The 24,466-nt window shown below is 51.3% G+C and overlaps 1 protein-coding gene and 1 long non-coding RNA gene across 3 annotated transcripts in view; one reads left to right on the top strand and one right to left on the bottom strand.

Moving 5' to 3' along the window:
- LOC102162548 lies at positions 5-19,876 on the top strand. 2 transcript variants are annotated; one of them, XR_002337147.1, is made up of 5 exons: positions 89-144; positions 906-1,033; positions 1,134-1,359; positions 18,607-18,716; positions 19,532-19,876. It is a non-coding gene; the product is annotated as an uncharacterized LOC102162548 (long non-coding RNA). The 2 variants fall into 2 exon arrangements; XR_002337146.1 differs by lacking the exons at positions 906-1,033; positions 1,134-1,359 and having other exon boundaries at positions 5-144.
- Positions 6,911-24,466, bottom strand: part of SP2 (Sp2 transcription factor) — a 31,812-nt gene continuing 14,256 nt past the window's right edge. The window contains 7 exon segments of the mRNA XM_021067084.1: positions 6,911-8,156; positions 10,284-10,477; positions 10,677-10,851; positions 12,523-12,835; positions 20,127-20,266; positions 20,269-21,100; positions 22,157-22,233. Of these exon segments, the coding sequence (XP_020922743.1) occupies positions 8,056-8,156; positions 10,284-10,477; positions 10,677-10,851; positions 12,523-12,835; positions 20,127-20,266; positions 20,269-21,100; positions 22,157-22,233 (1,832 nt within the window). The 3' untranslated portion in view covers positions 6,911-8,055.

The following is a 24,466-nucleotide window of genomic DNA, read 5'->3' as shown; positions in this document are numbered from 1 at the left end:
TGGCCAGAGCTTTCCAGGAGTGAAGCCAATTAGAGCGAGAACAAAGGAACCCGACCGCCAATGGGAGGCGCCTCCGGGGGCGGGAGCAGGGAGACAAGGAAATGCTGTCACCGCCGTTAACACGCACGTGGAGGTTTGTTAAAGGTATAGGGACTGCAGCAGCCCAGGCTGGGGGGGGGGGGGCAGGGGATGAGCCGCTGGGGGGCTTGAGGGGAGCGGTCATGTTCAGCGGCCAGCCCCTAGCAGGTGCCTGAAGAGAGGCTTAGTGCAGGACGTACCCCCTGGAGGAGGGTGGTAGCCTGGAAAGGACAAATGGAAAATGGAATTAGGGGCCAGACTCTGAGGCAAGGTGTAGGGGAAACACAGAAAGGGGCGATCTGATGAGGAAAAGAAATTGGGGTTGGAGAGTGGGAGAGGTTGAACTGACTTGTGGATCTCAGGGAACAGGTGCTGTGTAGTGTGTGAGCTTGGAGAGGCATTCTGAGGTCTGGGGAGGTGCAGTGGGGTCAGGAGGAGAATATGGGCAAGAAGGCTGAGTGGGAAAGGGGAAGAGGAAAATTTGGGATCAAGCCATCCCCAGACCAGAACTGTCTTCCTCTTCCAGCTCTGAATCCCTTCTCTCCAGCCTCACGTCTTTAACCTGGGTCAGAGCATGCTGCTCCCTTTCCTCGAGGTTTCCTCTTTTGTGGTTGCAGCAGAGTTCACACTAGCCAGTGTTCTGGTGGATGGAAAGACTGCCCCACCTCTCCAGGGCCACCCCCCATCTTTGCTAAGTTTCCCCATGTTCACATTTTGCCCTTTCTGGGAGTTTAGTTCCCAGGTCAGTGCCAGCCATAGCCGAGGGCACAGGGGTGCAGTCCCTTCCAGGCTGTGGACTCAGGGCTAAGAAATAGGACACCTGTCAGTGTCCATTACAGCTTTGACCTGGCTGGGGCAGCCTTGGATCAAGGCCTCTCTGTAATCCTGGTTTCCACCAACATCAGGAAGGGGAGCTGCAAGAGCCATCTAGGCAGGCACCCCAGGACTGTGCCAGGTAAGGGGAACTTCCTACCCTGCCCAGGTGCCTGCATTACAGCTAAGTTTCATTAAGCCCTACATAAGATACCTGTCATTCTTTATTATGTGCGTGGTAGCTTGAGCCAAAGAGAATCTGGAAGACAAATTTGCTGCGAAGAAATAATATACGTTTTAAGACTTAATGATGTTGATCTATGGATTTTCCGCTGGTTGAAATTTTTTCTGTTGCCGTCATTTTTCTCCACCAACATAACTGAGAGTTGACAGGACTTTGTCGCTGAAGTTGTCTTTCCACAAATAAGCATTGCTTCTGTCCTCCCAAGGCCCTGCTCTTGAACCTCGGTAAGCACTAATTAGTACCCTTCCGTACAGACGGTTTTGTTTATGGGGCTACCCTCTTGACATTGCTGGGCTGTGCTCCCCTGGGCCCAAGATTCTAAGGCACCAAGGATCATTTAAATGATTTGCTTAAAAGGCAAGGGCTCATGGGGGTCCCCTGGTGTGGTATCACTGCTGTGGCTCAGGTTGCTACTGTGGTGCAGGCTTAATTCCTGGCCCTGGAACCTCCACATTTTTTTTTGGCATGGCCCCCCCCCAAAAAAAAACCAAAGGCTCCATTTAGTGGGGTAGACAGGTGATAAAGGCTTCTTTTGGACCAGGCACTAAGCAAGGTCTGAAGATGAAGATGACATAGTTCCTGCCCGCAAGGGGTTTATAGTCTGTAGGGGGAGGCATACCCATAAGCTAAGGAGTTGCAGGAACTTTAATCGATGTTTTTGCAAGGTCAAGGGGAGCAAAAGGGAGGAAGTGGTGTTCAGGGGTCACACAGGAAAGGCTTCATAAAGGGAGCAGACACATGATTTGGGTAAGTGTTCTTCAGATGCACAGTGGAACAGGCATGCCAGGAAGAGAGTGACACTGCGGGAGCGACATGGGGGAGAACTGCCGGGCCAGTCAGGGAGGCAGAGACAAGGGCCAGGCTTTTAGACAATTATTCTAAGTTTTTCTCCTCTGCTGTTGTCAAGTGAGAGTGTTTGATTCCTGTATTTTAATACGTGGTAGAGAGAAAAAGTACTAGATGCTGACAGCGTCTTCCATCTTGGCTGTTAGTGAGACATTTGCAACTGGTTGCCTTTTTACATTTTCCCCTTTGTCTTGAAGATAATAAGTAGGCTTGTATTGTGCTTGTCTGCCTAGTGGGATTTGGTATCAAGATCACAAAGCAGGAGTTCCCGTCGTGGCACAGCGGAAATGAATCCAACTAGGAACCATGAGGTTGCAGGTTTGATCCCTGGCCTCGCTCAGTGGGTTAAGGATCCGGCGTTGCTGTGAGCTGTGGTGTAGGTCGAAGACATGGCTTGGATCTGACATTGCTGTGGCTGTGGTGTAGGCTGGCGGCAACATCTCCGACTAGACCCCTGGCCTGGGAACCTCCATGTGCCGCAGGTGTGGCTCTAAAAAGACAAAAAAAAAAAAAAAAAAAATCACAAAGCGTCTTCACAGTACAAACCAAAAGGGGGAACATACCTGCTGCTGGCTGTGCTGCTGCTGTTGCAACCCCAGCAGGGGCTTGTCTGCTTGGGAAAAAATGATTTTTTTTTCTTTTTTTTTTTACGGCTACACCCAAGGGATATGGAAATTCCCAGGCCAGGGATTGAATCCAAGCTTCTTTGACCTACTTTGTAGCTGCGGCAAAGTTGGGTCTTTAACCCAATGTGCCACAGCAGGAACTCCAAAAATGAAGTTTTTATTGTTACTGCTTTCTCTCAAACACTTTGCCCACCTACCCCCACCCAACTTTGTAAAATTACTAATCTTTTCTTGAGTGTCTTCAACAAATAGCAGGTATATTGCCATACTGTATTGTACAGAGGCACCCAGTTTCTCTATATGAAATTGAAGGCTGTGAGTTTGGGAACTAGGCCTTGCCTGTGTTCCTGATGTTTTTGCGTTTATGTCCTTAAAATCACCTTTCGGTCTGATTGTTTGATTGAGTTAAATATCTCACTTACAGCTTGGGGATTGGATCTGTGTTTTGGGCTGTGACTCTGGTAACCAAGTGGAGGGTGGGGGCGGGTGGGGTGACGGGGCTGTGGGGACATTGGGAGATGCTGCATGCTCTAAGCTGAAGCTGGGGGCGGGGCGTCTGATGTCTAAGTTTGGGAGATGGAGGGGTGGAGAGGAGGGATTCGACTCATCTGGATGGCATCAGGCGACAGGTGGGCAGTGCTGTGCTGTGCTTCGAAGTGGAGGCTTTTTTTTTTCTCTCTGTCTTTTTAGGGCTGCACCCTCGGCATATGGAGGTTCCCAGGCTAGGAGTCCAATTGGAGCTGTAGCCCCTGGCCTACACCACAGCCACAGCAAAGCTGGATCTGAGCTGCGTCTGCAACCTACACCACAGCTCATGGCAATGCTGGATCCTTAACCCACTGAGTAAGGCCAGGGATCGAACCCGCAACCTCATGGTTCGTATTCAGATTTGTTTATGCTGAGCCATGACAGGACCTCCCTAAAAGTCCTGTCTTAAGCTTAGTGAAGCTCAAGTACCTGGTGAGGAGGGCTCGGAGGTTTTGGGCACCTGGTGGGAGCAGGTTTAAGTGTCTTTGTTGGCTGGGGGGGAGTGTTAAGCTTTCCAAGGCTGAGCAAGCTGAGTGAGTTTTTGAGGCATCTGTCTTAGCCCAGACAGTGGCTAATCAGAGTGGGAGTGGGCCACAGGCAGGAGGGCACCTGGTGGGTTCTTAGCAGGCCCAACCGGTATGACCTGACAGCTCCTCAATTTCATTTGGAAGATCCTGGTCGATCCTGTTGGCCTGACCTGCGGTTCATTTCTCATTTCCTCTTGCCCACAACCTCGCAGGGCGGGGGGGTTGGCTTGTTTTTTGCTTTTTATGCCCGCAGCATATGGACATTCCAGGCTAGGGGTTGGATTGGAGCTACAGCTGCCCGCCTATACCACAGCCACAGCAGTGCAGGATCCACCTGTATCTGCCACCTACACCACAGCTCATGGCAACACTGGATCCTTGACCCATTGAGAGAGGCCAGGGATCGAACCCAAAACCTCATGGATGCTAGTCGGGTTTGTTAACCACGAGCCATGAAGGGAACTCCCCGACGAACAGGTATTTGAGGCTCCTCTCCAAGCCCTGATTCTCTTCCTCTCCCTCCGTTGTTTACTTTCTTTTCATCCACATCCCTGTTCTTTGCTCCATCCTTCCAGGCTCACTTCCTGCTCTTCTGACCCCTGATGACCTCTTTACTAGGAAACCCAACTGCCACCTGTCCTGAGATTATGCAGTTCCTTTGGTGGCTTCATCCCAGTCAGGAAGACCTTGGTCAGGTCACAAGAGGCCTCCGTTCCAAGGCAGTGTCTGATCCCCAAATTAGGTGGATCCCCTGGGATCCACCACCATGTAGACCTCAGCCGTGTTCCATCAGCCACATGTCCCTGATGGGTCCAGGGATGTGAGATGGTGCAGGTGGCTGTCATCATTAAACTCGAATGAGGGCCTCAAAGGGCCTTCAGAAGGTGATTGTCGGGGCGTTCCCTGGTGGTCAGTGGTTAGGATTTGCTGCTTTCGAACCCAACCCACTGCGGCCTGGGTTCAATCCGTGGCCTGGGGACTGAGATCCCACATCAAGCTGCTGCAAACTGTGGCCAAAAAAATGAGCGATTGTCAGGATGATGGACTTAATAGGTTGAAGGAAGCTTGAACTCTGCTTGCTGGTTTAGTTAAGAAAAAACAAAGTACTTTGCATGGATGTGCCTTCAGGAGAGGGGGATCTTCCCCGCCCCCTTTTCTTTTGGGCTTGTACTCCTAGTATCTGGGATGGGTGAGTCCCAGCGTTGAGCAGCACTGAGCAGACAGGAGGGGCCCGTGAGCAGCAGCCTCGGTGCGGGGGATCCTAGGGAGGGAAGGGGACAGAGGAGGGAACTCGGAGCTGTGTGGCCTGCCCCCAGATTTTCAACCAGGATTGGTCAGGTGTCCTTTGGAGACCTCTGGCCTAGGGTGAGCTTGGGCTGCGTCCCACCATCAACAGTCCCCACCCCCTGCAACTCTCAAGTAAATAGGGATGGATTAAAGCAGATGGAGGGCTGGGAGTTCCCACTGTGGTGCAGCAGAAATGAATCCGACTAGGAACCATGAGGTTGCGGGTTCAATCCCTGGCCTTGCTCAGTGGGTTGAGAATCCGGTGTTGCCGTGAGCTGTGGTGTAGGTTGAAGACATGGCTCGAATCTGGCATTGCTATGGCCCTGGCGTAGGCTGGCAGCTATAGCTCCAATTGGACCCCTAGCCTGGGAACCTCCATATGCCACGGGTGCGGCTCTAAAAAAAAAAAAATAATTCCTTCTCTCCACCAGTCCCAATTCAGAACACAGCAAGGCAGGTTTCCACTTGCACAAGCCATGCGTGAGGAGTGGGTTAACATCCCTCACGTCTTCCTCCTCCTGCCAGTGCAACAGGGAGATGTAGGGCTGCTGGGCTGGTTAGAAGGCTTCTACGTCAGGGTAGATTCAGTGGTTGGTCTGATATCACCCACAGGGCTTCTGTGTGCTTGAGACAGGAGTCCCTGCCTGTTAACAAAGACATGATGGGGGCAGAGAACTGGTGATCCGTCTGAGATCCATCTTTTTATTTCTTCAGCTGACGTGAGGGTGCACTGGCTCTAAGGAAAAGCTGTTTGCACAAACACAGACGGCCAGTGACAAAAGAAACAGAGAGAGGGAATGGATAACTCCAAATGAGCCTTGCCACTCTTACACTGGACTGCCACTCTGGCTGGGTCCTTTTGCGGCTGATTAAGAGGCGTTGTTGTTGGAGTTCCCGTTGTGGCACAATGGTTAACGAAACCGACTAGGAACCATGAGGTTGCAGGTTCGATCCCTGGCCTTGCTCAGTGGGTTAAGGATCCAGCATTGCCTTGAGCTGTGGTGTAGGTCACAGACATGGCTCGGATCCAGCGTTGCTGTTGCTCTGGTGTAGGCCAGTGGCCTCAGCTCTGATTAGACCCCTAGCCTGGGAACCTCCATATGCCACAGGAAGCGGTCCTAGAAAAAGGCAAAAAGACAAAAAAAAAAAAAAAAGAGGCACTGTTGCTATCAGAAAAGCATACTCTGTATGCTTGAGAACTCACCTTTCTTTGGCCCAGATGTGCTGCAGCTGCCCGCCCCCCGCGCACGCCACTAGGTGTAAACACAGGTACGGAGCTGGCTCCGATCTCAATCTGCATCAACCTCATGACCACTGATCTCCTAATAGCCCTGACCCACCCCCAAAAAGATCTCCATCAAAATTTCAGATCCCCAGAATACTTGCTAAAACCAAAATCAGCCCGCTGCCCTCCCCAGGGTGCTGGGGTGCAGGAATAGAAGAAAAACCATCTGGGTCCAGGGTTTTCTCTTGGGTAGAACTGGGTTCTGGTCTGGCCCCCCCACCCTGGGAAGGAGCTGGGGGAATTATGTTTGCTCCAGACTCTTCAGCCTTGAGGAAGTGACCTCTCTCCCAAGCTTCTTACTAACGGACTAACCCCAGGGGTTGGAGAGTTGAGTAGAAGCATTTACCTGCTGGTCAGGAAGGTGCCGCTGTTGACTTGAATCTCCGGGCAGAGCATGCCTGCTCTGATCTGGGCAAAATCTGGCTTATGGAACAAAGCAGGGACACGTGCCCTGGGCCCTGCCCTCTGGAGTCTCCCCACCAGGTGCTCTGGGGGCTTGTGCCAGGGCCATGAGGTCCGTGTGTGGCTGAGGCCCTTTTCGGGTCAAGGTCACAAGGCCAAGGTCCTGGTCCCAGGGTGGATGGCTCTGGAAGACCAGGGCTCCCTCCTTGGGCGTCCCCTCTCCGAGCCGTCCACACTCTCCAAGGGCAAAGATGAAGGAAGCTGCGCTGCCAAGTTGCAGATTTTGCCTCAGGCAACTAAATTTATTAGCAAGAAAAAATTTTTGTCAGCCTGGCGCTGACCAACAAAGTACATTGTTAATAAAGGATAACAAATCTGTCACTTAATTCATAAAACATACCTCAAGCAGTTACAACTAAAAATAAAGTTGGATTTCTGTTTAATTTAAAAGCCTCAAAAATAACAAGCAATATGTTTTTAAACATGTAGTAGACACAATTGTCTATTATACAATATACACTGTACACAAGTAGAGCTGGGGCTGGGCGGGGGGCGGGGGTGAGGAGAGGGAGGAGGCTCAGGAGGGGAAGGTGTTTAATCCAGATTCGAGTTGAAATGCTGTGTCATTTAGAAAAGAGAATCGCTAGAGTGAGAAAAGAAATTCATATGCTCATCATTGCCCCCCAAAACCCTAAACTGAAAGCAGGCACGGGGGAGGTGAGTAACAAGACAGGAAGAAGGGAGCAATTAAATAAAACGTCTTTAAAGCACACACAATACACAGTGTTCATCATCGGAAGTAGAGTATAAGGCAACGTTCTCCGTAGAAAAAGAGGGGGATCGGGAAGTCCTTGGGTAGCTTGACGTTAAATAGAAAGTTGGAATGTGCTGGCGGAGAGTTTGGGGCGGGGCAGGGCCGTGTGGAGTGGAGGCGGCCTCTGGGGTGGAGCTGGATGCCAGTGGTACCCTGGGTGCAGGGCCCGGGGCGTCCGCGGTGGCTGCTGGGGCCGAGGGCGGTGCGGGAGAGGGAGGGGCATGGCACGATGCGACTCCGGCAGTGTTGTGGGAGGGGCGGGGGGGGCTCACTTTGCTCCTCGACGGAGTGAAATTCATGTTTTTCCTTTGGAAATAAGGGTTCCCACTCGTCCTGGTTTAGAACGTCTCATTGGGCACGGCCAGGGTCCACGGGCTGGGCAGGCCGGGAGCTTGTGGTGAGAGGGGAGGGCCGGGGCGGAGCCAAGGGGCTTGGGAGGAGGTGGGTGAGGGGCAGCAGAGCCCCTCCTGTGGGGACAGTCGCAGAACGCGAGGGAGGGGCTGAGGGCCGGCCCGTGGCAGCCGCGGGCCTCCTTTCCACCAGGGGCCCAGGCGGGACACAGCAGGCGGGGGCTGCATCTTCAGGGCCGCCGGCCTCAGGCGGCCTTACAAGTTCTTTGTGACCAGGTGGGTCTTGTAATGCTTGGTGAGGTGGTCGCTCCTCATGAAGCGCTTCTGACACTGGGCGCACTCGAAGCGTTTGTCCCCTGGGAAGAGGAGAGGCCCGTCACACACCCGCCCGTGGGCACAGAGGGTCCCGGTCCTGAGAGGGGAGGAGCGGGCATGCCGTCGTGCGGGGGGGCACCTGTGAAGCCAGGCTGTCTGCCCCGTGGTCTACCGATCTGACCCCCCTTTGTCAGTTCTCATTTCTTTTTTTTTTTTTTTTCATTTCCTTCCCCCACATTCCCCCCCACCCCGTTTTTTGTTTTTTTGTTTTTTTTTGCTTTTTAGGCATATGTCGGGGTTCCCAGGCCAGGGGTTGAATCGGAGCTGTAGCTGCCGGCCTACTCCACAGCCACAGCAACGCAGGATCCGAGCTGTATCTGCGACCTACACCACAGCTCAGGGCAACACCAGATCCTCAACCCATTGAGCAAGGCCAGGGATCGAACCCATATCCCCATGGATCTTAGTTGGGTTCGTTAACTGCTGAGCCACAGAGGGAACTCCCTCAGTTCTCATTTCTCACCTCCCCCCTTCGACGTCACTCTCCAGTCGCCCCCATTTCCATCCCTCATCTCTGGCCAAACACACTATACTTATGCCCCAACCCCATGTAGGCTGTTGCCTGCTTTCTTCTGATCTCTGTCCCTCTGATGAACCCTGGTTCAACGTCCTCTTGTCACAGGAAAACCCCACTCCCCTCTGACCTGCCAGCCTGGGCGCTAACAGCTCGGGCCACACCCACCAGGCTGGGTCAGTTGTTGTTCTGAGTATTTACTCTTCAGCCTGCAGGGGGGGGAGGCAGGACCTGACCCACTACACGGGCCAGGAGCTTTGGGTCTTGTGTCCCCAGGCCGAGGACAGGGGTCTGCTCACTGAGGGATCTGCCACAGCGGCAGTTCTCAAAGCATGTGCTGGGGACACTGGGGATACCCTAGATGATCTTAGGTGGTGGATGGATGAACTTTTCTCTGCTTTATGGTTTTGTATTTATTTGCCAGTACATTAAAACATTTAGCTATGATCTCATGCCTGTGATGTTTTAAAGAAAATCATTCGGTAAATAATAGTAGGAAAGGCAATATGGGGTAGTGATTAACGGTGTGAACTTTGGGAGTTCTCTTGTGGCACAGTGGGTTAAGGATCCGGCCTTCTCACTGCAGAGGCTTGGGTTTGAACCCTGGCCTGGGAACTTCCATGAGCGAGTGTGGCCAAAAAAAAGAGTGTGAACTAGAGAGTCAGAGGGTCTAGGTTGAACCCAGCTCCACCAGTCCCTGGGTATGTGACCTGGCCCCCTCTCCATGCCTCAGAACAAGGGGTATAACAAAGATGCCGTCCCTGGGCGTTCCCATTGTGGCTCAGTGGTTAGCAAATCTGACTAAGAACCATGAGGTTGCGGGTTCAATCCCTGGCCTTGCTCAGTGGGTTGAGGATCCGGTGTTGCCGTGAGCTGTGGTGTAGGTCACAGATACGGCTCGGATCCTGCGTTGCTGTGGCTGTGGTGTAGGCCGGCAGCTGCAGCTCTGATAAGACCCTAGCCTGGGAACTCCATATGCTGTGGGTGCGGCCCTAAAAAAACCAAAAAAGGAGTTCCCATCGTGGCGCAGTGGTTAACGAACCCGACTAGGAACCATGAGGTTGCGGGTTCGATCCCTGGCCTTGCTCAGTGGGGTAACGATCCGGCGTTGCCGTGAGCTGTGGTGTAGGTTGCAGACGCGGCTCGGATCCAGCGTTGCTGTGGCTCTGGAGTAGGCTGGTGGCTACAGCTCCAATTAGACCCCTAGCCTGGGAACCTCCATATGCTGCGAGAGCGGCCCAAGAAAATGGCAAAAAGACAAAAAAAAAAAAAAAAAAAAAAAAAAAACCAAAAAAAAAAGTGCCAACTCTATAGAGTCACTATGAGGTTTAAATTAACGAGTAAAGTGTGTCATATAGTGCCTCGTACACTTCAGTGCCTGCTTGTTAAATAACAAACTATGGAGCTACCACAGGAGTCATCAAGGCTGCACAGTGCAAATGACCTCGCTTTGGGAAGCACTGCAGTAGAGATTTCCCGGGAGTCTTGCACTCGGAGTAGACAGGCTGTAGCTCTCGCTCGGTTTAGGGCTAGGAATCTGCATGTCACTGGGGACAGTGGGGTCGGGGCGGTGGGGGAGAGGCAGGGAGCAGACCTGTGTGGGTGCGGGCGTGTCGCTGGAGCTCGTCACTCCGGGTGAACCTCTTCCCACAGAAGAACCAGTTGCAGACAAAGGGCCGCTCGCCGGTGTGCAGGCGCACGTGAGCCCGCAGCAGGGACGTCTTGCGGAAGGTCTTGCCGCAGTCGGGGATGTGGCACACGTGCTTCTTCTTGCCCTGCTCTCCAGACCTGGGCATTGGGTTGGTGGGGGGGAGGGGAAGCAGGGAGAGTGAAGATGCAGAGAGGATGCGGGGTCGGGTCAGGGGGCACAGGAAGGGTGAGGAGGCCGGGTGGCGTGCGGCCGGCCCCTCTCCGTCTGTGTTCCAGGCAGGGCTTGGGGAGCAGGGCCCACACCAGGCTGGCCACCTGGCCCCTCTCATCGATTTACCTCTTGTCCCCATCCTTGCAGTTGGGACACGTGCAGGCCATGCGGCGCCGCTTCTCCCCGGGCTGGGCCTCCCCAGCCAGCGCCTGCTCCATCTGCAGCTGGATCTGGGTTGGGCTTAGCCCGCTGATGGTCAGGTTGTTCCCAGAGACATTCTGCACCGTCAGCTGCTGCTGCCCTGTGGGGGAGGGGAAGGGGCACAGTTCTGGGGGGAGGAAGCCGAAGGGGCAGAGGAGGCAGCCTGACCTCCTTCCTCCCTCCTGCACATGGTAAGGATGATAATCAAAGCAGCTAAGGAGTTCCCATCGTGGCTCAGTGGTTAACAAACCCGACTAGGAACCATGAGGACACAGGTTCCATCCCTGGCCTCGCTAAGTGGGTTAAGAATCTGGTGTTGCGGGAGTTCCCATCATGGCCCAGTGGTTAACGAATCCGACTAGGAACCATGAGGTTGCGGGTTCGGTCCCTGCCCTTGCTCAGTGAGCTGTGGTGTAGGTTGCAGACACAGCTGGGATCCCGAGTTGCTGTGGCTCTGGCGTAGGCCGGCGGCTACAACTCCGATTCGACCCCTAGCCTGGGAACCTCCATATGCCGCAGGTGCAGCCCTAGAAGAAAAAAAAAAAAAAAAAAAAAAAAAGCAGCTAGTATTTTGGAGAGCCTGCTATGTGCCAGATACTATTTTAGAAATCTTAAAATGTATTCGTGCATGTAACCTTCATGACCCATAAAGAGGTATCACCATTACCCTTTTACAGCTGACGAAACCAAGGCTCAATACCATGGCAAGGTCACACGGCTAAAAAGGGTATAACTCAGATCTGATCCCAGTCAGCTTCAGAGTCAATGCCCTGAACCACTGTACTAACTACACAGGCCAAATTTCTTCCAGGCGTTGCCCACATGGGTCTTATCCTGGAGTGTTTTCCAGAATCTCCTCTAGCCTCATGCCCTTGTGAGATACCAACTCCGCTCCCAGGATGGTCTCCAAGGATTTTTGTTCAGAGAGTGAGAAACAGTTCTGTGAGTTCTGGAACAAAACAAGGCCTCCAGGACGTGCATAAGGCCATCAAAGCAGGGGGAGCGTCCCTAGCCTGACGCTGGTATCCTTGTGAGTGCCCCCCCGCCCCCGCTGGGGCACTGACCCAAACACATAAAGTGCCAGGAGTTCATTTAAGGATGAAGAGAGGAGAGACGAGAGCTCTTACTACCTTGAAAAGCGCCCTTCACTCAGCTAAAGGATGCAAGGAGCCATTTTTGCTAGGGAGCTACAACGTCCCTTTGATTATCTGCAGGCCGCTTTCATACTGTAAACATGACCAAATATTACTACTGACCCAAGTGCAGCCCAAGCCGGTCCCACTGCCAAAGGTTCCCTCCTTTCCAACCTTCACTCGGGGCTTTCTCCTTCTAGAAGTCTTCAAGTTCCCTGACCCAGAGCCATCCTGGGGCATCTGTCTTTGGTCTGTACTACTTCGCATTCGTATGTTGGAGAATCTTCTTGAGCACAGGTGGGGCGTGTGAGTGTGTGCGTGTGTGTGTGTGTGTGTGTGTGTGTGTGTGTGTGTGTTTTGGCCTTGGCACACATAAGTTTCAGGGCCAGGTATCCAACCTGTCCAAGCCACAGCAGGGACAATGCCAGATCCTCACCCTGATGAGCCACCAGGGAACTCCCAACATGCTAAGGTTTTAAACTATGTCACAGAGCTACTATAAGGAGCAAGTGGATGAGCATTTAAGCCGGAAGGGACCAGGCAAACCCTGGGAATCCCTGGCTGGCCTGCAGTTCCCACGTGTGTGCAGGGCTGCACGGGCCCGCTGCCCACGCCCTGGCCCGGGGGCCTTCCCTCACCGCCAGTGTTGGTGATGGTGACAGGCACGCCCTGGACCTGGACCCCGTTGATGTTGATGGTCTGCATGGCCTGGGCCGCTGCCGCCAGCTGGGCTGCATTCAGGCTGATGATGCTCCCAGCAGGGGCAATCTTTGGCAGGGGACGCTCTTTCCGGAGAATCGAGGCCGAGTGCTTTTTGCTGGTCCCGCTCAGATGGGCAGCGCGGGGCGCAGGGCTGCTACAAGTGGTGGTGGCGGTGGTCGCAACTGTTGCTGGGGGACTGTCCTGGACGAGGACTGTCTGTACCTCCCCGGAAGGCGTACGGATGTAGACCTGGAGGGGGACAGACAGGAAAAGTCAGTGCCCCCTCCGCCAGGCACCTTTCAACGTGGTGCTGTCTCCCCGCCCTAGAGTGAAGCAGGAGTGCCCCTCTGTCCGCCCAAGTCTTCTCCCACCAGTCACTCGCCATGGATGTTCACCAAGAAGGGCTGATGGCACCCCTGTACTGACACATGTTGACTGTTGATTTGACACAAAACATTTCACATGCTTAGCAGGGAAAGACAGATGCCCAATCTCCAAACTGAAGAATCAGAAAGCAGCTACATCATGGCCTCACAGAAGACGCCCTGTGAACGCTCACCAAGCAAATGAAAACAGCCTTTAGAGGGCACGGCGAACGGAGAGACAACCGTCTATCCAGTTCAGACTGGCAAAGATAGAAAAATAAAACACAGCGCTCAGGCACGTGCTCTGACATTAGGAGGCGTGAAGTGGTATCAGCTGGCTGGAGGGCGGTCTGGGAACCTGTGTCCAAAGCCTCACAGATAGGCATGTTAGGGAGTTCCCACTGTGCCTCAGCAGGTTAAGAACCTGACTAGTATCCAGGTTGGATGCGGGTTCAATCCTTAGCCTGGCTCAGTGGGTTAAGGATCCGGTGTGGCTGTGAGCTGTGTTATAGATCACAGATTTGGCTTGGATCTGGGGTTGTGGGGTTGCTGTGGCTGGCAGCTGTAGCTCCGATTCAATCCCTAGCCTGGAAACTTCCATATGCTGCAGGCATGGCCCTGAAAAGAAAGAAAAAAAGAAGGATGTTAGAGCTGAGCAGTGTGTGTGTGGGGGGTGCATTTGTGGGGAGTGTCGAGTGGGAGCAGACGGAGAAACATGTCCATGTGGGAAGGTGGGTACGTATGGGGAGACGAGCTGGAAAGGAAATATATTAAGGATAATGGAAGTGAACTTTCCTTTCTCAGCCTTGAAAGAGGGAGTTACAAATACGGAAGGGAGAAAACAAGAATGAACCATGTGGTACGGACAGGAACTAGATGTATCAGTGGAAATTCTTAGGCGTCAATATAAACAGAGAAATACAGATATAAATGTGCGTATATATGCATGTGTACGTACGTATATATGTGTGCATGTCTACAGCTATCTAGGTGTTACTTATATATGTATATCTATATATACTTTTTTTTTTTTGTCTTTTTGCCTTTTCCAGGGCTGCTCCTGCGGCATATGGAGGTTCCCAGGCTAGGAGTCGAATCGGAGCTGTAGCTGCCAAGCCTTCACCAGAGCCACAGCATCTTGGGATCCGAGCTGCATCTGTGACCTACACCACAGCTTACAGCAACGCCGGATCCTTAACCCACTGAGCAAGGCCAGGGATCGAACCCGCAATCTCATGGTTCCTAGTTGGATTCATTAACCTCCGAGCCACGATGGGAACTCCTTATATATACTTTTTTTTTTTTTTTTGGTCTTTTTGCCTTTTCCAGGGCTGCTACCGCGGCATATGGATGTTCCCAGGCTAGGGGTCGAATCGGAGCTGTAGCCACCGGCCTATGCCAGAGCCACAGCAACGCGGGATCCGAGCCACGTCTGCAACCTACACCACAGCTCACGGCAACGCCGGATCGTTAACCCACTGAGCAAGGGCAGGGACCGAACCTGCAACCTCATGGCTCCTAGTCGGATTCATTAACCACTGCGCTCCTTATATATACTTAAAAAAAATTTTTTTTTGGCCTTGCTGTGCAGTGGCTTAATGTGGCATCTCAGTTCCCAGACCAGGGACTGCACGCAGGCCACACTGGTGAAAGTGCTAAATCCTAACCACTAGATCACCCCTATATAGATTTCTGAACTGTGTCCACTGAGAAGGGCTGAAAGCAGCAGCACTTTAGGAGCAATGAGCTCACTTAGCAGCCAGGTTTTAAGCCTCTAGATCCTGTGCTCCATGAAAGGAAACTGGGCTCCTGAAAGAAATAGCTGACTTGGAAGACTGCGGGCAGGGCAGGTTCAAAAAGAGCTGAGAACACCTGCTGTACCAGAACGTAAGAAACGGCTCAAAGAACAGTGGTGACACGTGAAAAGGATGACAAGGGCTGGCTTGAAGGGGCTCCCATGGGCTAAATATTTTGAACATCAAAATAACAATACTCGTGGATGTTAACTCAGTGAATAAAGAGGAACCTCTGAATCCACACTGACATAAATAAACAAATGGAGAAGAGGATGAGAGAATTAAAGAACTGTGATCACATCCTCCACTAAGAGGAACCAGGCCTCCTGGGAGGAATGGCTGATCCTAGGACTGGGGCTGAGAAGCTGCAAGGAATGAAGTAGCGACACCTGCTCCAGCAGGGACGGACCTGGAAAACTGCACTCAGTGAAAAACAAGCTGCAAATCATCGCCTATGTAAGGTTCCATTTACATGAAATGTCCAGAACAAGGCAAATCTATAGAAATGGACTAGTGGTTGCCAGGGGTTGGGGCAAGGGGGAAGTGAGGAGGTACCACTTAAGGGGTCTTTTGGGGGTGATGAAATGATTCTAAAATCAGATAGTGTTGGTGGTTGCACGACTTTGGGAATATACTGAAACCCACTCACCGTGTTGTACAGTTTAAAAGGGTAACGTTCATCGTACATGAAAACCTCAATAGAGCTGGTGAGAACAAAAAGAGGTGGGAGCACGTCGAAAGGATGCAAGCGCCAACCTGAAAGGGTACCAAAGAGCCGGCGCGGGAACAACGGAACAACGTAAGCCAGAAAATAAATAAGGCAGTGCTGGACTGTGACTCCACGTATAAAATAAATACACAGGAGCCCCTGCTGATAAAAAAAACATACATAATGGAATAAAAAAATAAATGGAGAAGAGAGAAATCTTCCTTAGAGAAGAATTCCGAATAACAGTAGGTAGATGCTTTCCCTTCCAGGATGCAGAGATTACTTCTCACACCCACTCCCACCTCTGAAGACGGGAGATTCGGCAAAGAAAGACTCCTCTTGCTTCCAAAGAAGCGAGACGAGGAAAAGGAGCAACTCTGAGGAGTGAGGAAACTTGGCAAACGCCACCTTAACCAAGTGGGAATGGACAACCCCAAGAATGGTCCGTCATCAGGGGTGCTGTGACGGCCCATGTACCCCTCACATGATGTGAGGAGAAGGGGCGTTTATTCTTTCGCAAACCCATCATTCCAGACCGGGGACAGTCTATAGGATACCTGACCAGTGTGGCTCGACTGTCAAGATCAAGGAAGGCAAAGACCAAGAAGCTATCCAACCAGAGGGGCCTGGGGAGACACGCCCACTAAGTGCAATGTGGTATCTGCACTGGATCCTGGAACAGAAAAGGGACATTAATGGAAAACTGGTGACAGCCAGTCAAGTCTGGAATTCAGTGAACAGTCATGTGCCAATGTCAGTTCCTTAGTTTTGGACCCATGTACCCTAGTATGTTGGGGGAGGGGGGAGACCAGGTCAGCGGTATAAGACACTCTGTACTGCCTTTATGCCCTTTCCAAATGTAAATATAAACTTCTAAAATAAAAAGTTAATTTCAAAGAAGTTTTGTCCCAGTAAAAGACTCTAAAACAAGGAGGCAAAATTCTGAGGAGGGGAGTTCCTGTTGTGGCACAGTGGAAACAAATCCAACTAGGAACTAGGTTGTGGCTTCGATCCCTGGCCTCGCTCAGTGGGTTAAGGATCCGGCGTTGCCGTGAGCTGTGGTGTCGGTGGCAGATTCGGCTTGGATCCCATGTTGCTGTGGCTGTGGTATAGGCCGGCAGCTTTAGTTCTGATTTGACCCCCAGCCTGGGAACCTCCATATGCTGCAAGAGCGGTCCTAAAAAAAAAAAGTCTGAGAAGGAATGAGATATTTACACAGAAAGCATCTCCCTACAAAATACTAATCCATTACAAAGAGGGAAAAAAAAAAAACTTTAGGTACAGAAATCTGTCAAATATCACTTTAATCATCACAAGTACCAAGAGAAATCAAAATCATGCACCCCCTTCTACGATGCAATGAGAACACAGCATCACTTCTGACATTTCTATTAAAAAAAATTGTGCAACTTGCATCTAGTCACGAGGAAACATCACACAAACCTAAACTGAGGAACAATCTGCAAAGTAACGGGGGCCTGTAGCCTTCTAGCGTCAAGGTCATGAACATTAAGTAAAGGCTGAGGGACTATTCCAGGTCAAAAGAGACTAAGGCGACGTGACAAGAAAATGCAGGGTGTGATCCTGGATGAGGGCCTTTGCCACAAAGGAATTACTGGGGCAAGTGGTGAGACCTGAATGGGGCCTCTGAATCAGACACTTGTGTGTTTCCGTGCTCATTTCCTATGTTTGATGGCTGTGTTGTTGTTATGTAGTATGACACACGTTCTATAAAACATTTAGAGGAGTTCCTGTTGTGGCGCAGTGGTTAACGAATCCAACTAGTAACCATGAGGTTGCAGATTCCATCCCTGGCCTTGCTCAGTGGGTTAAGGATCCGGTGTTGCCGTGAGCTGTGGTATAGGTCGCAGACGCAGCTCGGATCCTGTGTTGCTGTGGCTGTGGTGTAGGCCAGTGGCTACAGCTCCGATTCGACCCCTAGCCTGGGAACCTCCATATGCCGCGGGAACGGCCCAAGAAATGGCAAAAAGCCAAAAAAAAAAAAAAAAAGGAAATAGCGGGGGTGGGTGGGTGGGCATAGTAGTAACTTAAACACAAATGATGCAAGGAACAGAAGTTATTTGTTTAAAGAAAAACCATCCTGCTGGGCTTTTGATTGGGGTTATTTTGGATCCCCGGGCTATTTAGGACTGTTTCTCAAAAGCAAACCAACCAACCTCATGTTGTCTCTTAATAAACACACACCTCTTCCTCAGTTTTCTGGCATGTGCCCCTCTTGAAGAATCATTGCCATTTTTCTGCGTATCTGAAGTTTCTGTCACTAGGACATTTTCTTTTTATGATACAGAGCAGGGCTCAACATACTTATTCTGCAAAGGGCAGAGGAGTAAATATTTCAGCCTATGCAGGTCATGAGGTGACCTGCCTTCGTGGTGCAAAAACCGCACAAATGGGCACATCTGTTCCAATGATGCTTTATTTACAAAAACAGATTGGGTGTGCCAGATTTGAACTCAGGGCTCTGGGTTGCCAGTCTCTCTGATACAGAGTATAATAACTTTTATATAAATTAATTAATTAACCTATTTATTTATTTATTTATGGAGGCAAGCAGCAGCTTGATGTCGGATCTCGGTTCCCAGACCAGGGATTGAACCCGGGCTGCAGTGGTGAAAGCGCCAAATTCTAACCACTAGATCCCCAGGGAACTCCCTCTAATACATTTTAAAATTTTATTTTTATTTTTTAATCTTTTTGCTTTTTAGGGCCGCACCTGTGGCATATGGAAGTTCCCAGGCTATGGGTCGAATTAGAGCTACAGCTGCTGGCCTATACCACAGCCACAGCAACACCAGATCCGAGCCTCGTCTGCAACCTACACCCCAGCTCAAGGCAATGCCAGATCCTTAACCCACTGAGCCAGGCCAGGGATCGAATCCACATCCTCATGGATCTTAGTTGGGTTCATTAACCGCCGAGCCACAAAGGGAACTCCCAATACATTTTTTTTAAACATGCATATCCTTGGACCCACTTTTAGGACTTTATTTACCGGTAAGACTGCAAACAGCCTAGATCTATAATTAATGGGGTTTTAGTTGGATTAATGGCACCTCAAGACATTGGACAACTGTGTCATCATTAAAAAGTCATGTAGCTAAATCTGCATATGTATGATTGTCTCCTTAGGAAGCCCTGATTTGAAGCCCTGCCTCCATCAGTGTCAAGACAAGGGACCTCAGGGAAGGGACCAAGGATGTGGCACCTGAGCGGTACGGCCTCAGTTCTTCACCTTTAAGGTAGGTCTGATGAGGGCACCTCCCACGTGTGGTGACAAATTAAACAATTCATAGAAGATCACTTGGCAGTATTTGTATGCCGAAGGAAGGAGAGGCATTTGAGGGCAGGCTGCAGATTTCCACGTGCATGACTCAGTCCACAGCTCAACCTCAAGGGTGCTCCTTCTCCACCCAGGGGACAGCACAACTCCCACTCACTCTGATGCCTTGGTTGCTCTCTCCAGACAGATGGATTAGAATTTCCTCCACGGCAGGAGCAGATTTTATATATATATATATATATATATATATATATATATATATATAACAAAAATCCTTGCACAATTTTAATTGTAGCTCCGTAAGCCCATGTAATTATAATTTTTTTTTTTTTTTTTGCCATTTCTTGGGCTGCTCCCACGGCATATGGAGGTTCCCAGGCTAGGGGTCCAATTGGAGCTGTAGCCACCGGCCTATGCCAGAGCCAGAGCAACGCAGGATCCAAGCCGCGTCTGCGACCTAGACCACAGCTCACGGCAACGCCGGATCCTTAACCCACTGAGCAAGGCCAGGGATCGAACCTGAAACCTCATGGTTCCTAGTCGGATTCCTTAACCACTGCGCCATGATGGGAACTCTTAATTATAAATTTAAGTGCAGTCCACAAAAAACACGGTGAGCCAGGGTGGAATGAGAAAAAAGTGTGGGTCAGAAATCTGAGTTGAATCCTGGCCCTTTTGTCATTTGTGCTCCCTGAGATCTGGATATGCGATAATCAGTTCTCTGAGTTCACATTCTCTGTCTGCAACATGGGTGTAATCTCTGTCGTTAACTAGGCTTCCACGAAGCATAAAACCTGCCTGCAGAGCCAAATAAATCCAAGGGTGACAGCACCTCAGTATTACAAGAGAGTCTTGCTGAAGTTGACCGTCCCAGAGGCATCTATTCTAAATGTTCCCCCTATCAAGCTAGGCTGCTTCTTCCTAATTCTGTCCTGTCTTTAACAGTGATCAGCACATTTCTCATTAGGTTTCTTACTTTACATCAAATTCTATGGTTCTGACTGGAAATTTTTTTCATTCTTGCTACCATTCTGAGTATGTAATTCTAGAATAAAAAATAAACCTTATTATTAAAACCTTATTATTAAAAAGTACATACTGCCCCCTACTTATCCCCCCCACACACACCACCAAAAGACTCCCATAAAGAAAGCTTCCAAAACAGAGGTGTGGAGGTATTTAACATCTGATTCTAAAGATGAGCGGTCCATGACCCTATGACCTGGCAGAAACGGCCACTTCTTACCCACCCCAAATGGGAGAGGATGCATCAGCCTCATCTAGGAAAGCCAGCCAAGGGGGATGGAGCATTAGCGAGTGTGAGCTGAGGAGGAGAGGGGGAAGCGCGCACAGAGGAGGCGAGCGGTACCTGAGTAGGCGTCGGCTCAGCAGCCTGGATCTGAAAGTTCTGGGAGGGCTTCTGGGGGACGGTGGGGAGTGTGGCGGATGCCGCCTGCACCACCCGAAGGGCCTGCTGGGGGATCTGCACCACCTGCTGCTGCTCGGCCTTGGGGGCACCACCTGGACCTGCTGGACCACGGCTGGCTGGCCCCCGCCAGGGCTCTGAACGATGAGCAGGTTGTTGCCCGCCTGGATGATGTTGTCCGCAGTGGTCTCGATCAGCACCGTCTCTACCTGCTCGGCCACGGCCACGGGGGGCTGGGAGGCAGGAAGACTCTTCTTCCTGGCTTTCTTGTTAGTCTTAGACAGCGGGGCAGGGGGGCTCTCTGTGAGGAGCTGCGTGGGGGCCCCGGTGTCGCTGGTGTTCACGAGGTTGTTGACAGGCAGTGTGAGCGTCACATTGCCACCTCCACCTGTCAGCTTGACAACATTGGCCCCGCTCTGCACAGGAGTGGTGGTTGTACTTGACTTCTGGACAGGGGCTGGCTTGATGGGGACAGGCTTGTGACTGGATGGTGAAGGGGTGATGATGGCTTGATTGGTGCCAGGGATGATCTGGATCTGGTTTGTGAGGTTGGGCTGCACCTGGATGGTCTGGGAACTGCTCGCCTGAATCTGAGGGACCGCCTGGTACTGGATGCTGGCATTTGATCGGGTCCCTTTGTTGATCATGGTGGGATTCTGGATAGCGAACACCAGCTGCCCCCCAGGATAGGACGTGCTCAGCTGTGACCCCTGAATCTGAAGGATGTTTCCTTTGGAGGACAAGATTCCAAAGCTATTCTTGCCAGGACTGAGAGGGAGAGGGGCAGGTTTGATAGGGACCAGTTTCCGTGGTGTGGGCTGGGGGGGAGCAGGAGGCGTCACAGCAGCTTCCACAGCTGGAGGGCCAATTTTGCTACATGTCGCGGCAAGCAGGGCTAAGGGAGATGGCTGGGAGTCCTGCAAGACATCAAGCGGAGACAAGAGTGAGACATGAAGCCTCTCCCCAGCCGCCTCCCCTCTTTAGAAGCCGCTTCTCTTGGCAGGCAGGGAGCCAGCATCCTCCCCCTGCAGTGGCCCTGGCTCCCATTCCCCACCAGTATCCCTATTGAGTCGTTAAGGGAGAAAGGATGAGAAATGGCTTTCCCGGGAAGGAATGTCCCAGAAGGCCCTGGACAGGGTGAACTAATAGCATGGGCTGACCACTTACTTCCCACTGGCCCTGTTTCTTTCTTTCTTTTTGTCTTTCTTAGGGCCACACACGTGGCCTATGGAGGTTCCCAGGCTAGGGGTCGAATCAGAGCTACAGCTGCTAGCCTATGCCATAGCTGCAGCAATGCCAGATCCGAGCCGCATCCGCGACCTAAGCCACAGCTTGCAGCAACACTGGGTCCTTCGCCCACTGAGTGAGGCCAGGGATTGAACCTGCATCCTCATGAATACTTGTCAGGTTCTTAACCTGTTAGGGCACAACGGGAACTCCCCTCACTGGCCCTGTTTCTAATGGGGACATGGTATCACCCTTGGCTCATAGATGGAGCCCGGTTACCCACCCCAGGGATTAAAGGATCCCAAATTTATCACATGTGGAAGGACTGAGGGAGGGGAGGAAAGAGAAAGGAAGGGGATGGGAGGAATAAACCCTTTAGAAAAGTGTTTCCCAGTGGTTGGGACTTGACAGTTTTGACCTGGGAGGGCTGCTCTTTCAAGACCACAAGGAAAAAGCCTTGGGGGTGGGGATTTACAGCCTCGGTTTTCCTTTTATGGTCAGTGGGGTCTGATGGAAGGGACTTCGAATTTCATCCTGCTTTTCCCTCGATTCAACTGTGGTTCCTTAGATGAGTGGCCCTGGTTTCTTAGTTCAGAAAAAGTGGAAAACTGAACCCTCCCTGGTCTCATGTCCTCGTGTGGTCAGAGTGAGCCAGGGCAGAGCTCCAGCTGTGGTTTAATGTCAGCTTCTGTGAGTCCTTCCAGGCTGACGCAGCCCCCAACCCCCAGAGCCCATGGCCCACTCGCCTGGGTGGTGGAGGCGGCGGGCTGCAGGTAGTCACTGGGGCTGACAGCGGCAGTGGCAGCCATGCTGGTCTGTGGATCTGTTGGAAGAAAAGAGATGGAATGATACCTGTGATGCCCGAAAAGGACCAAGTCCCTAGCCTCGGACTGTCTTTTTGCCTCTCTTAGCAGTTGCTTCCCCACACTTCCCCACTCAAGGTTAGCAACCCTACAACTTTTTCAGTAGCTGACCTTCTCCCTTTTTCAGACTCAGCCATCTGGGGCTGTGGGGACAGCTGGTCCTGCCTCCACTGGACTGTCCCCTCCAGGCACCATAAAGTCTGGGATAACACGGGCTTCAGTCACTGAGCTGTGCCACCTCATGGAGCCCTCTCTGCTGGGCACTGCTGACTCTCCCCAGCTAGACTGCCTATAGGGTGAGCAGGGGAGCCCCCCCAGCTAATCCTAGAGCTCTGACTCAGGCTTCCAGCTCACTCCTGCTATAGCCAGATCCAAGCCAGCCTGGGAGAGAAGCACTGCTGGGCCAGGATCCCTGACAAGGACACACCCACTCAATGCAAAAGTCTTCAGTGCTTTGTGCTCAGCCTTCACCGCAAAGGCACAATGGCCTATATATAGCATAGGGGTAATTGCTTTAAGTGAATCTACAGTTTTCTGCAGGACAGTAGGCACAGCCCCAGAGGAATCACCAAGACTAGGAGAGCTAATAATAGAATATAAAGAGGATGAACATGTAATACATCAGACTTTTGCTTAAATGCATACATATTTCTGTACATGAGTATAGCAGGAAAAAGTTAAAAAAAGCTAAACTGTTAACTGTTAAAAGCCATTATTTCCTGGTGGCAGATTTTTGCTTCAAGAATTTTTCCTTTTGTTTTTCTCTATTTTCTCACTTTCCCCACAATGAATGCATTCTATTGTACTTTTGCGCAAACAAAGGAAAATAAAAAGGAGTTCCCGCTGTGGCGCAATGGGATTGGTGGTGTCTCGGGAGCGCTGGGATGCTGGTTCGATCCCCAGCCCGGCACAGTGGGTTAATGCTCCAGTGTTGCCACAGCTGTGGTTTAGGTCAGGACTGCAACTGGGATCTGATCCCTGGCCTGGCAACTCCATATGCCGAGGGGTGGCTGAAAAAGAAAAATAAAAAGGAAAATAAAGAATGTTGAGGAAGTAATACAGGGAATCTCTACTCTGAACTAAGAGAGTCTGATCTAAGAGAAATACAAGATAAATAAAATGGAAGTCAGGAGAATTTGGGGGAAAAGAACCTAAGCTATCTTATCGTTTATAAATCACTGAGAAGAACACCTAGCAGAGAGCCAGACGTGTATCCCAGACCTTTAGAAAGACGGTTTCGGGAAGTACAGAGGCAAGACGGGTACTTACTACTCAGAGACTCAAGGCAGAATGGCTTGGGCACGGGGCCCCGGATGGATATCTGGTAGGAAGAGGACAGACGGAGGTCAGGGAGGAGGTGGAACCTCTCACATTTTGGCTGGCCTCTGGCTTCTCTCTTTGAGAGAATGACTCTTTTTTTTTTCTTTTTGCCTTTTTAGGGCCGCACCCGCAGCATATGGAAGTTCCCAGGCTAGGGGTCGAATCGGAGCTGTAGCCGCTGGCCTGCGCCACAGCCACAGCAACACCAGATCTGAGCCACATCTGCGACCTACACCACAACTCAGGGCAACGCCAGGGATCAAACCTGCGTCTATATGGATTCTAGTCGGGTTCGTTGCCGCTGAGCCATGACGGGAACTCCAGGAAGAATGACTCTTAAATGGAAAAAGGTAAAGAAAAGGTGAAGGGGGAACTGCAACTAGTACCGAGGCTCATCGATGCCTCTAGTGGCTGCCAGGCCCTATGGCCACAGAGAGTGCATGCACTTCAGAGTTGGGAGAGACGGTGCGGGCACACCTGCGAACTGTGTGAGGAGCCAGAGGGCCGCTCTGGGCAAAAATCGTATAGATAGATCCTGAAATATTAGACATCGATCCTTAGCAAAATCCTAGAACAAAGAACAGAACAGCACAATTACTGAGAAAGGGAAGCAGTGATCACAAGAAACAAGCAGGGGGGTGGCCAGAAACAAGTCATGCTGAACAAACCTATTTCTTTTTTATGGGGTTTTGGATGGCAACATCAATAGGGTGGTACACACTGCACACTTTATATCAACCAGGCGTCTGACTGCAACAGTGTTATGAACAAGGAGGGAGGCATTCCCGTTGTGGCTCAGCAGTGATGAACCAGACTAGTAATGCATGTGATGCAGGTTCAATCCCTGGCCTCACTCAGTGGGTTAAGGATCTG

The sequence above is a fragment of the Sus scrofa genome, chromosome 12 (assembly GCF_000003025.6).
Source record: "Sus scrofa isolate TJ Tabasco breed Duroc chromosome 12, Sscrofa11.1, whole genome shotgun sequence".
NCBI lineage: Eukaryota > Metazoa > Chordata > Mammalia > Artiodactyla > Suidae > Sus > Sus scrofa.
The sequence above is the reverse complement of the archived record's forward strand: the minus strand, read 5'-3'. Positions and strand labels throughout refer to the sequence as shown.